The following is a 13,629-nucleotide window of genomic DNA, read 5'->3' as shown; positions in this document are numbered from 1 at the left end:
GGAACTGTTTGGAATTATGGATTCTACAGGCCACATTCTATAAAAAATATTTTTTTCCGGTCGATCTGAGACAATTTTTTTTTCTGGGCAAAAAAAGGCAGTTATTACCTTCCTTTTTTTACCAAAAATCGACTGCACCAACATTTCTCGGGAAAAAACTTTTTCTTATTAATTTGGGTGCGTAGAATCCAAAACGATTCGTACTTTTTCGATTAGACGTCTCCATCAAAAGTTATAGGCAAAAAACCAATTTCGACAAAAAATTCAAAGCGCTGTAACTTTTGATCTAGTAGTCCGATTTTGGAACTGTTTGAAATTATGGATTCTACAGGCCACATTCTATAAGAAAAATTTTTTCCGGGTCGATCTGAGACAATTTTTTTTGAGGCTCTCAAAAAAAGGCAGTGTATAAACCTTCCTTTTTTACCAAAAATCGACTGCACCAAATTTTCTCGGGAAAACACTCTTTCTTATTAATTTTGGTGCGTAGAATCCAAAACAATTCGTACTTTTTCGATCAGACTTCTCAATCTTACAATACTTACTATCAATACTTACCATGACGCTTCCTATACAATGTCATTAATTGTCCAAAGGAATAAATCAAATCAAATCAAAAGTTATAGACTAGAGACCAATTTCGAAAGAAAATTCAAAGGGCTGTAACTTTTGAACTAGTAGCCCAATCTTGGAACTGTTTCAAATTATGGATTCTACAGGCCACATTCTATAAGAAATTTTTTTTTCCGGGTCGATCTGAGACAATTTTTTTTGAGGGCCTCAAAAAAAGGAAGAACCTTCCTTTTTTACCAAAAATCGACTACACCAAAATTTCTCGGGAAAACACTCTTTCTTGTTAATTTTGGCGCGTAAAATCCAAAACAATTCGTACTTTTTCGATCAGACTTCTCAATCAAAAGTTATAGACTATAGAGACCAATTTTGAAAGAAAATTCAAAGGGCTGTAACTTTTGAACTAGTAGCCCAATCTTGGAACTGTTTCAAATTATGGATTCTACAGGCCACATTCTATAAGAAAATGTCTTTTCCGGGTCGATCTGAGACATTTTTTTTTGACGGCCTCAAAAAAAGGAAGTGTACAACCTTCCTTTTTTCCCAAAAATCGACTGCACTAAAATTTCTCGGGAAAAAACTTTTTCTTATTAATTTGGGTGCGTAGAATCCAAAACGATTCGTACTTTTTCGATTAGACGTCTCAATCAAAAGTTATAGGCAAAAAATTCCTGTTTTTAAAATTTAAAATTCTTATTTTCGTCCTTTCGTGAAAGGCAGGACGCAGGTACCTCACCTCAGGTAGCAGTATTAAGTACCTGATACCTATTTGTTATTTTGGGCATCAGTGTAGCGAATTGCCGATCGATGCCGAATAGCCAAATCGTTGACTGCCAACACTGATCACTCACTGAATAGTGAATACTGAATACTACAGAATATTTAGATTTTAGTGACTTTAGACTTTAGACTTTAACCAAAACCAAAATTGCTCTCTATATATACCTATATATATTATTGCCTTTATTTTAAAGTGGGCGGAGCGGATAGCGGAGTATTACCTAAATAGGGATATATATCCCCTTCACCCCCCCCCCCCCCCGTAAATACGCCACTGAAAAGTAGATGTTTTGTGTCTGTAATGATTCGTCTTCAATCCTTTTTTTCTTTATATTATAATACAATTTCACCTCTTAACATCAAAATTCTGAGTGTGAAACCTGAATTCACAGGTTATTCTTGCTTTTTTCGTTCGCCTTGCGCCATATAATTCCGTCAAGCAGGAGTGAGATTAAAAGCCGCTTTTTTACAAATAAGTTTATAAAAATGCGCTAAAAAGGAGTTACAACAGAACAGAAATAAAACCCTTTGATCTGAAATGTAACCCTCGTACGCGAAAAAATTACAGTAACCAATCACCATATAATGTTGCACGATTTTCGCATTTTCGTTGAAGTCGGCTCGACTCCCATTACCTATAATTCAAAAAATGCCATTGCAAGTATTAAATAAGGCTATTATTATTGTTGTCTATATTTAAATACACAAAGAAATTATCGTTGTTCAAAGATCAATTTCAAGGCAGATGCAGTAAAAAAATTTAGTCAACTCACGACTCCAGGCAATTGAAGTAATTGCAGTGGGTAGAATTCGCTGTTCGTGGTGCCGATGAGTCACATTTTGTGTTTTATGTTTTCCGAGGGGCTATTTATATTTTCAAACATTGCTAAGTACACATTTATTCATTCGCGCCTTTGTGATCTAAGATTCGCGCACATATTTAAAACTCGTAGCGCCATCTCGGGTATCGTAATTGAAGTAGAGTTACCTTTCGCGCGCTCTTCTTGGCGCGTTTAGGAGAAAAGCGCGCGCGAAGGTTTTTTGTGATTGGTTCTTTTAATTCTGGGCGCGTAAATGGTAAGTTTGAAAATAAGACGGTTTATGTGCGCTGCAAGGTGGATTATGCATCTGAATCCACCTTGGTGCGTTGTCTTTTTTATACGCCATTACCATTTCACATAAAGACAAACGAGTTGATCGATTTAATCAAAGAAACTGATGAACACAAATTAATTACATTACATTTAAAAAGAGTTAATTAAATATAACAATTTTTTAATCGTTCTACTGTTCCTAACTTGTATGGACTGTTGTACCTTTGTTTATGGTTGTACTCTACCACCTAATTGGCTGATATATCAAGAACATGTGAAACAATGTTTAATCATGTACTTCATTGAAATTCGTGACACAAACTATTTTTTTAATTTATAAATATAAAATAATGCAATATTATAAATTTCTCTGAATTCGGTCTTTTCAGAAAATCTTTCAAACGAAATGGAAAGCTCTATGACTATGAGCACTGAAAATTCACTAGTACAGGTACGTAGGTAATCTTGTTTTCTACTTGCGGGAATACGCACTTGTTTCTCGGTCTCGGTCATCATATACAAAAGTTCTCAGTAAACGATACACTTTACACCTGCCCCACAGAAAAGAATATTCCATTTGCAGGATAATACATAATTAATAACAGATAAACGCGCAATGCGACAGTGTACCTAATCAGAAAACGAAAATCTTAATGTAACTCAAAAAAAACTATAAATCCATATCTAAACAAATTAAAATGTAGGCAAAATGTAGGTGAAGGTGCCTGTTTGGCAAATTAGAGACTGGAGAGGCTAATCTTATATCTATTGAAAGTCACCAAAGCTAACAACCGCGAGATATACCTACTGTGACTTCAAAAGCAGGAACAGGAATCGATTTCAAAGTCTTTTGCACAAATTAGGTATTATCTAAGATCTAAGTCATTTGGTCTCGCAGAGTTTTAATTGAATTTCAACTAGCGAAAAGTGTTTTTCACAGAACACTAATAACCATCGACGAATGTTTCCTCCAACTCTGGAGTATTTTTACCAAGTGGTGCAGCGTTTGTCTCTTCTTGTCACAAAAGCAATTTTCTAACAAATCGGCTGGAATCTGACTATTCGTTGTCGGACATTTCTCTGGAGCTGATACTTATCATACCTGTACTTTCTGTTGGATTTAGACTAATCCATGGATGTGAGATGGGTCAATATATATGTATAATTCGTCTTAATAAATATGCGCTGATTCGATTCACAAATCTAAGGAGTAAGTATTTTACTTTATAATATACCTCGTATATTTCGGTAGAATCTTCGGTACAAGGACAACATCTACAGAAGGTCAACATGACTGTCTATTTCAAATATTTACATGTTCCAAAGAAATTTTAAATTAACGATCTCGTCTAAAATATGACCTAACAGCTTCATTACAAATTCTAAATTACAACCTGCAGCGATGAGCGAATATGATTTAATAATTGCGATTGGTGGTGAATTTGGTTCGTTGGTCCGCATAAGAAATTTTCCCAGTTTTTGCACAAGACCCCCCGGATTGGGTAGACTGCTCGTTCAAGAGTTACTGCCGAATTTCTGGGAATTAATCTCAATCTGGACGACCAAAGTGGATAAGGCACAGTTAGTCCTTATAGTTCACATAAACAATTAGTCCTGAGCAGTTGATTAGGTATTAAATCTTTCATTGATATTCGTCGGCGGTGCAAGCAAAGAATTTGGAAAACACAAAGCACCTGTTTTAGAAATTATCCCCAGAAGCAAGGTGTGAAGTGCAGGTATATTTACATACGAGCTGTAATTAGTATATGGAGTTGTTTATGCCAGAACACAGTGTAAATAAAAGTTTACAGCTGGTGATAAGAGATATTTAAATAGAGCTGATAAGTGGGTGACGTAGCGGTGGCGGCTATTTTCGAATAGGTGCTACTAGATGGTCGATAGAAATTAGGTAAGTGTGATGACTAATGTTAAAAATTGTTGATAGATTTCTCTAATGTAACCTTTAAGCTATAGTCGAGAAATTTGCGTAATCTACGACCGCGCGTTAAGGATGTGACTAGAATGGTGGGTGTGGGCGTGGAGCGACCATGGGAATTGTTATTGCGTCATTCATTAGATATACTCGATTTCAATTCGTTATAGAATGTAGTACAACATTCGTATTTTAGTGTGAAATAAGTTAAAATTTAATTGCCATTATACACATTCTTCTAAAGTTCAGCGTGGTAGTTTGTGCGCGTATCGCTTCCGTGTTCTGGGGGAAAACTGATTAAAACTAAACAGGATACGGAATGAAGGATCAAAGATAACGTTGAGTATCTTGAATAATTAAATACAGTAGCAATTAATAGTGCATGACGTTACGGTGATGGGCTCCACTTCTTTGATTCAATTTTTCATTATGTATATTGGAGTAAAGCACTACGTTCGTAACCAAATTCTTTTTAAAGAACAATTTTTCAAATTGTCAGGTTTGACATTTTCAGTGGCATTGCTATGGAAACTGCTTTACTATTGGTGGAAAATGTATGTTGCTATGGTAATAACGGAGGGTTTATTTACACTTTTGTGGGGAGTTCAAACTAAAATTTTAAATAATATTACTGTGTGAATAACTGTAGATATTTTAAATGTGTTACTAAACTAAACATTAATTTGTGTCAAATTTACTGTTATGCGATTTATAGGATTACTTGATGTTCAGTTATTTTTTTAGAATAAAATGGTTAATTTTGATCCAAAATAATTTCGAAAAATATGAGTTTGGACGAATCCGACTCCTATCGAGAGTTTGAACTCTATTTGGAACAAGTAAACGTAAGTATTTTCATTGTTTTATAATTCTTTAAACATATGCAAAGCCACATGTAGGTAAATGCGTCGGATTGAGTTACTTAACACATGCCAGAAGCGTCATCTTTTCTTATTAACATATCAAATAGGCCTTGTGGAGCATTTGTTTTACAGATTAATGAATCTTCTATTGCCGTTACAGTGTAAATTTGGTATAACATAAAACAAAGCTATTGCTCGATAGATTATAATAGTGAGTATCAAAGGTAGGTAGGTAATCCCTCTACTTGAAGGTATTTCATAAAAACAGTATGAATGCAATTCTTCAATGGACACGACGATTGGTTCACCGTCTGATTTTCAGCCATGATTTTGATAATGACTAATTTATACTCCAAATACGTCGTTTAAACCTGTTTTTGTTGCAATTCCTCAATTGCCCGTTCGTTTTGGATGTTTCTACACATCCTACTAGTTTTTATACCTCGGGCCATAGAATAATTTACCGATACTGATGGCAGGACCATTTTCATATAGAATTTTTGTATTTCATTACAGATTTTATGGCACTAAATAGAAAGTATAAAACCCAACGTTCACATGCAGTATGTGAAAATATATAAAAAACAGCTTTATGTTCCAAACATCTGGCTAAGTTTATAACATTCTTAATAAACACTGCAATTACTTACAAACTTAATGCTCTAATTAAGTATAATTATTACCTCTAGTTCATTCAGAATGCGTAAGAGATGCTTTCTCACGCGTATTGTTAAAATTTGAAAGACCGACCCGACATTAATTAAATACCCCCTTTTTAAATGCAAAAGCACAATTAAGGATATTAGTAAGCGTAATGCCGTCGTGGAGCCATAAACTTGGGTTTAAGGAATATCTAGTTTTTTTAACAATTATATTTATAATTTCTTACAAGGCATTTTTTAATTTGAGATACCTACATACATCAGAAATTATTCCGTATTTTTTATCTCGGAGTCTTGATGGTTACGAATACGCATCTTCCCAAACATTTCTTGAATAATACTGTTACTATCCTCTTCAATTTTCTTATCCTTCTTTCCGCGAGTAATAAAAAATGGCTCGTAGTTGTATTTGTACGGAAGGAACTCGTCATTGGCACGCCGAACTAATACCCAATGGGGCTCGTTTGCGTACAAAGTTTCCGTCTTATAGTTGGGATTTCTTTTGCCTCGATTTGCCCAAAATGGTCCAACGTCTTCTTGCAATGCCCGCTTTGTGCAGCTTGCCAACATGCACGAAGAAGGGATCTCTCTGAAAGCCTCCGAACACACATTTCCATCGCAGAATCTTTTAGCACGATTTACTGACGGTAAATTATCATCGTTAACCACAAGCATCTGCTCCGATTCCTGAAAAGTAACCGAAGAAGTTAAGAAATAGCACCTCTGCCTTACTAACATTCTCCCTCGAAAGTGAGAACACCGAATTTATAGTAATCGCAAAAATTAACACCGTTTTGAATGCCATGATGTTTTGCTGAAACTTCTCCGCGATACTGAATGAATTCCGGACTCTTCCGGCCTTAAATATTTTCTGTGGCTGCATTTATGTCTCGAGAGGCCGATACGGTTTATAAGCAATAAAGATTAGTAAAGGGACCTGGGGATTTTGTACCTATATTAGGAGGCGGATTTTATTTCGCATGGCTACTCTTAATTTTACTTTTGTAAATAGCTTTTGTATACTTAACTGTTGTAGGATGAAATTATGCGAGTGTTTGAAGATTGTAAGTTGCCCTACAATCTACAACAACATGACGCACAACTCGTCAAAAACAAGTACATCGATTCAGAGAAGACATTTCAGTGGGACTCTACTGCGGATTCCATTAATTGCATCAGCAAACTTAGCAGTGAAACTCAATCTGATGACAGTAATGAAGAAGTCGTTACCAGTAACACTACTTGCTCTTGTAACGATTTAAATTCGAACACGTGGTTAGACAATGGCGCATCGCATAGTACCTGTACACATTTTCCATCTCTTCCTAATGTGTACGTTAGCAAATGTGTGGATCCTGCCGGAAACATTGTACAGTGTGGAAATGACAAGCATTCGAAATCTATGGATGACTTGCCAACCTCATCGTGGCTCTATGCCGAAAACAATTTCAATGATGATCATTTACCGGCTACTACTATGCTCAAGAAGGTGAGCGTCAAGGTTACCTATAAATTATTCATGCGCGTAAACTTTTCATCTTAATTCGATTAAAGGGATGACTGCTTGTGCATTCATAATTTTATAATTACAGGTGAATAAACAAACCTGCTCACAGTTGGATCGACGAGTGGCCGGTGAGTACATACATGCAGTATGTCAGTCCGAATGCGGGAATACAAATTTTTTCGTAGTCTCAGTGTGAAAGTGAATGACAATTGGCCAGTTCGTAAAGCGGAGCAGTTATGGAGGCAGATGAGAGCACACAAAATTGCAGGTTTGTTTGCTACGATCGTGTGTTTTTAGTAATGTCTGCCTCCTCTTTATCATTTTGGTTTGTAGTGTAGTTTTAGAAATTATTTTGCCTCCTGCTTTATTAGCTCTTACACTATTAAGGGTTGTATGTTTGAATTGTGAGTTTGAAACGAATTAGCTCAACGACTAATCTTGACAAATTGCATTATGTGGGCAATTTTGATTTGCAGAAATTGAAGCCATGGAAGCATGTAAGTGGTTAAGAGCGGCGGGTTTTCCACAATATGCCCAAATGTATGAAGGTAATTGTTGCTTTTATCTTCCGATAGACCGGTTGGTCTAAATGTTAATTTTTAGAAATGCAGTTTCCCGTGGATGTGGGTGCTGCCCAAAGAGATCATCCGTTTTTGGAACCCGCTGTTTTACAGTCCCTTTTTCGCCGTTTACACGCACTTAATCGCTGCGCGAGAGTTTGCCAACAACCTTGTGCACGTCCAGATGATTCGGAAGATGAACAGTGTGCTCTTAGTAACAATTGGACTTATCAGAGTGACTTACGAAGATGGTCCCGCACTGGTGAAGTTGAACCTTGTAAGTGTTAAAAATATCGTTTTGTCTTCTATAAAACTAAAAACTTCAGCAAATGGGGAACAAATTGAAAATAATGCCACATCACTAATATACGCTAGTCCAGAAAATAAAAGTAGGAAAAATAGCTTGGCCATAATGCATTTAGGCAAATATGAAGTTAATAGTAAATCTACTGAAGAAAGTTCGTTTCTACGAAGAACAGCTACAACTAGATTTCGCCATCACCGAGAAGGTGTCGTTGTAAGTGATGTCAGTTCTGTTAGTTCTGTATCCGACATTCTCTTAAAACGATTGGGAAGCATAAGATACACTGAAGAAACGATTCATCCCGATTTCGACTTATCTAACACAGTAGTTGGTGAAGGTCCTGAAGATGAAGATGAAACTTTTGAGGAGAGCAACTTGGATTCGAATAATGTCTCAAACAACGATTGGTACATTCGACGCGTTGTTTCTAATACATTTTTAATAACAAAATTTTAGTGTTTTTTGGAATAGTGTGCAAAGTATTGAATCTGTCACAGATGGCAAATCACAGGTACAACAAGACGGGCGACCCTTATTTAGTTTATCATGTGGTCAATTACAAGTGCTTAGAAAGTTAGCCTTATTGAAATTAACGGCGCATATAGAAAAATATTGTCCATCACACAGAACGGGCTGGAATTGGGAATTACCTAAATTCATTAAAAAAATAAGAACTCCCATGTATAAAGGTAAGTTTCAAGCATCGTTTTGCATACTTATTAGAACCTACATCAAAATGAACGTGTTCCATCGTCATGTGACGTGAATTATCGATTTCACTACTTTCCTACTTAACTCTTTAAATATAAACTTCCCTTCAGAGAAATAAATTAGAGCACAATAAACAGGTTTGTCGAAAAGATACGTGTATCTTGCACGATTTTTAGCGCATTTCCACAAAAATAAAAAAAATGCGCTATTGTGGCCACTTTGTCCGTCCGTCCGTCCGTCCGTCCGCTCGTTTTGCGACGCTACTAGTTCTTTATCTTAAGAGCTATTGTTCTACTTTTTCGCTATTTGGTTCGTTATGGTGTCGAGTCTTGTACCAAGGAAGGAATTTTTTCTGTACCGCTTACAAAAAAAGTTATTGTAAAAAAACAAAAAACCGTTTTTTTACATGTTCCATAATTTTACACTTTTGCCGTTTATTAACGATCCTAGAGATCGTTTATAATTTTGCATTGCTATCTGTCGTCTGCCTGTTGGTCTGTCCGTCTGTTTCTTTGTCTGTCTGTCCATCTATCTGTCCGTGTGAACGATAACTTTGTTTAGAAATGTTCGATCACTTTTACATCTCCGTTAGTTATGAACTGAATTGCATGAAATTCAATATGGGCATAGCTTTAGCCATATAATACGCAACGCCAAAAGTTGAATCGAATCGATTCAAAATTCACAGTGCCCTTTTGCATCTCGACCATTTATAAACCGAATTGCAAAATTTTTTACTTATAAAAGCATTTGAATGAAATTTGATACATAGGCACTTGGGATAAAGGAAAATCAAACGCCAATTTCAAAGTTTGGTTTTGCGCATGCGCAGTGCCAACTTTTTATTTATGGAAGAATTTAAATGAAATTTGATACATAGGCACTTGGAATAAAGGAAAATCTAGCGCCAGTTTCAAAATTTTATTTTGCGCATGCGCAATGCCAACTTTTTTATCTATGGAAGCATTTAAGTGAAATTTGATACTTAGGCGCTTGGAACAAAGGAAAATCTAACATTAGTTTCAAAATGTAGGTTTGCGCATGCGCTTTCCAACTTTCTTATTTAGAAAAGCATTAAAATGAAATTCTTCTCATAAACTGAAATTGAAGTAGCACGTCAAAAATGGATTGCCCATGTGCAACGCTATCTTTCATATTTGTGGCCGGATTTTTAAGATTTTAACAGAAGTTGCATCTTACAAATGGGAAATGAATGCAAGTGGAAATGCGCTTTATGTAAATCGTTTACGATTACTTTTTAACTTGTTCTAATTGTTCTAGACTTATCTGTATACATAGGTAACTATTGATTTACTATTTACAGATAGTCATAGTCAGCTTTTAAGTATACCCCTTACCGCAGTACTACAAAGGACTGGCCAACCCCTTCCGCGTGGCATACAAGAATCACTAGAATGGTTGCATCAAAACGGCTGCGACCAGGTTGGTTTGTTCCGAAAACCTGGTGTTCGATCTCGTATACAGGCACTAAAAGTAATGGTTGAAGTGAAAGGAGAAAATATCAACTTTAATGAGCAACAGGCGTACGACGTTGCCGACATGATTAAGCAATATTTTAGGGAATTGCCTGAAGCAGTGCTTACGAACAAGTTGTCAGAGACTTTTATATTGATTTTTCAATGTAAGGGTAATATACGTGGAAGATATTTATGATGTGATATTTTTGTAGATGTTCCTCCGTATCTGCGTAAAGAAGCGGTGCGCTGCACTCTACTACTGATGCCAGATGAACATCGTGAAGTGTTGCAAACGATATTGTATTATCTTTTAAAAATAGCCAAATGTGCAGATGTAAACCAAATGAATGAAAACAACTTGGCCATTTGTTTTGCGCCGTCTCTCTTTCAGTATAACAGTCATTCTTCATTTTGCAAGCAGAGTTCTCCAAATCAACGGGAATTAATTGATGTTAAGGCTGCGCAGGAATGTCTCCTGTTTTTAATGAAGAATAACGGCAACATATTTGATGTATTTAAATATACATAATGCACAGTTTTAAACTTTTCATATTGTAGGTACCGCGAGAGTTCCTAAATCAATGTAAATCACATGGCATGAATGACAGTATCGCCGTGCAATTATCAGATCTGGGTACATCTCTGGAAGGAGGGTGGGTTTCATATATGCAGGAATGTCAATCTGCCTTGTTACGTGAAGTTAAAGAGAAAAATAGGGGATGGATTGTTGTATCTTCAGCTTATCCTAAAATAGAATTATCTTATAAGAAGGTTGAAGATGGTTATCCTTTGCGGTTGTGGAAAGTTTGCGCAGATATCGAAGCTCCGCCAACTGAAGTTGTACACCGAATATTGCGCGAACGTCACATTTGGGATGACGATCTGCATTCGGCCAAAATTATTGCCCAAATGAATAAAAATTCTGAGGTATTTCATTATGTACGAAGAAACGTCCCTCCATTACCTCATATAGATTATTGTGTCATTCGAACTTGGAATACAGTTTTACCGCGAGGGACTTGTGCCGTTGTGGAAACATCTGTGGAACACCCTGACATTCCTAATATTCCAAACACCGTACGAGGTATTGTTCTAGCTTCCCGTTATTTGATTGAGCCTGGTGGTTCTGGTAGATCTCGATATTTGCATCTTTCTCGGGTGGATACAAGGTGATACAGTTCATTTCAGGAGTACCCAGCGGTGAATTATCATTTTTTATTATCTGCAGGGGTCGAATGCCGGAATGGAATCACAAAAATTTTGGACACCTTAATGTCATACATGCAGCTCATATCCAAAGTTCCTTTCGCCAAAGTACCAGTGGTCCTGAAAGCAAAGTTTAAATATACCAAAGATCTGTACCATCTACAATCATTTGTAAGACAAAACTCATTTCACATTTTTTATTTTTATCATTTTCTAGTCATTGTAATATCGGTGCTTTATATATTGTAAGGCATTTATGGTGTACTCAAATTGTTCAAGTTTAAATACACTAATATATTTTACCAAAAATATTTGTTTAAATTGTGTTACATGGTTTGTTGCTATCACAAGCACAACATGAACAATGAAATAACGGCAAGAGGCGTAGCTATGGTTGCTGGTTCTATTGCGGCGGCTATGTGACATGCTAATTGCTATAGTCACTTAAATTAACAAACTATTTTTTTTCTATAGGTATTATAACTACTGAAAAATAACTCTAAATGCAACCAAATCAAACAAAATTATTTCGAAATGTCGATCGTCTCCATTTCCTTTATATTCGTCATCATATTTCGTTTCTCAGGTAACCCCCCTTTTCCCCAGAATCTTTGAAACGTTTCCTTTTTTGTTTTTGAGTAACCATGAGGTTGTCATTAGTAGCGGGACAATTCATTGTCGTCGGCTAAGTAAATTCCTCCCCAGGATCAAGTAGTGAAAGAATAAATTTTACTCTTCTTGTCATTCAATATAAACACTAAAAAAATTTCAGTGCGCGCTTGAAACTTACTAACCCAGAATTAAATTACATACGAACGATTTTTGCACCGGGGCTGAAATTTGATGGCCGTCTGGCACACCTTCAAGGTATAGGATACATATTACAAAAACTCCACCCTAAAAGTAGTTTAAAACCGCAGAAGTGGGTCCGGATGGACGGACAGACGGGCGCAAACAATAAAAATAGTTAATAATTCTTCAAAAATGCGCTAAAAATTTAAAATACATTTTTTGTAGATACTGCATCTGTTCTTAGGAAGGCAGAATACTGGTAATGTTACATAATATTTTAATAAAAAGTCCTAGCCTACTACCCCGTGTGACATCGAAGGGACTTCAGCGCATTTTTGTGTGGCAGATCAGTATTCTATTAGCCGTTTATATAGTAAAATGAAAGTTACAAAGTAAGTTTATCAAATATATGATATATCTAATTAGGTATATAGTTTTCTATCGCACCATTGAATAAAAAGCACATAGGTCACATGTATTTATTATCTAAATTTTATTTCACGAGTGCTATCTTATCGGAATATTTAAGTAGTGTTTAAGCCCGCTCCAATCTGTGCGCAGTTGACTACTGCCATTGAAAGTGCGAAGACAATTCTCTGTTGGAGGGTGCATCTTACTCATCGGTACCAGCCCCTGAACGTTTGTTATGAAAAACTCTTCTTTTATTACGGGTTATTGCGTACGCACTAGATATGGACGCACTAATCCCTACATACAATGCATGCACCACGCACAGAGGCACTTCCGATGTCTCTTTCACCCGCAATTCGCGTTTGAAGTTTTGACCTCACCATCAGTCAGATCTTGGAGGCTACCGCATTTCCTTTATCGGTACCTACTTCTGACGCCCCCACAGTAATATAAAAATTTTGGCGGATTTCGCTAAAACCCCTCCACCAAATAGTACTCAATGTTTGGGGTAGGTACTTCTCATAGCTCGAGCTTCTATTTGGGACACGAGAAGAAGAGACCGCTCTTGGAGCTGCCATACAGAGCGCGGTTTAGCAGGTTGCATAGAATGCAAATACCGCAGACCACGCATTCTGTGGCAGGGTCTTAATACACTCGTGACAAAATTCGCAGCGGAAGATAACTTTTGGTCGCTTGAAGTCGACTGCTCCTCGAAGATATGCGCCTTGCAAAAGGTGGTTAATTTGCCCGTACGA

The 13,629-nt window shown here is 36.5% G+C and overlaps 2 protein-coding genes across 6 annotated transcripts; one reads left to right on the top strand and one right to left on the bottom strand.

The window, feature by feature from the left end:
• Positions 1-3,663: 3,663 nt before the first annotated feature.
• On the top strand, positions 3,664-11,980 carry LOC116165489 (rho GTPase-activating protein 7). Of its 5 annotated transcripts, XM_031479971.1 has the most exons (13): positions 3,664-4,356; positions 4,416-4,718; positions 5,125-5,225; positions 6,942-7,394; positions 7,498-7,540; positions 7,889-7,960; positions 8,016-8,249; positions 8,299-8,683; positions 8,733-8,965; positions 10,312-10,629; positions 10,678-10,976; positions 11,024-11,634; positions 11,694-11,980. In XM_031479971.1, exons 3-13 carry the CDS (start codon positions 5,166-5,168, stop codon positions 11,806-11,808), a joined length of 2,823 nt encoding a protein of 940 aa, XP_031335831.1. In that variant the 5' UTR covers positions 3,664-4,356; positions 4,416-4,718; positions 5,125-5,165; the 3' UTR covers positions 11,809-11,980. The 5 variants fall into 5 exon arrangements, with proteins under 5 accessions (XP_031335831.1, XP_031335832.1, XP_031335830.1 ...); XM_031479972.1 differs by lacking the exon at positions 4,416-4,718; XM_031479970.1 differs by having other exon boundaries at positions 3,664-4,718.
• Positions 6,076-6,951, bottom strand: LOC116165490. Its single transcript, XM_031479975.1, has 2 exons — positions 6,642-6,951; positions 6,076-6,592 (listed from the first exon to the last, which is right to left on the bottom strand). Exons 1-2 carry the CDS (start codon positions 6,786-6,788, stop codon positions 6,173-6,175), a joined length of 567 nt encoding a protein of 188 aa, XP_031335835.1. The 5' UTR covers positions 6,789-6,951; the 3' UTR covers positions 6,076-6,172.
• Positions 11,981-13,629: the final 1,649 nt, after the last annotated feature.

The sequence above is a fragment of the Photinus pyralis genome, unplaced genomic scaffold, assembly GCF_008802855.1.
Source record: "Photinus pyralis isolate 1611_PpyrPB1 unplaced genomic scaffold, Ppyr1.3 Ppyr1.4_LG3a, whole genome shotgun sequence".
Taxonomy (NCBI): domain Eukaryota; kingdom Metazoa; phylum Arthropoda; class Insecta; order Coleoptera; family Lampyridae; genus Photinus; species Photinus pyralis.
Note: the sequence above shows the minus strand (reverse complement) of the source record. Positions and strands in the feature narration are given on the sequence as shown.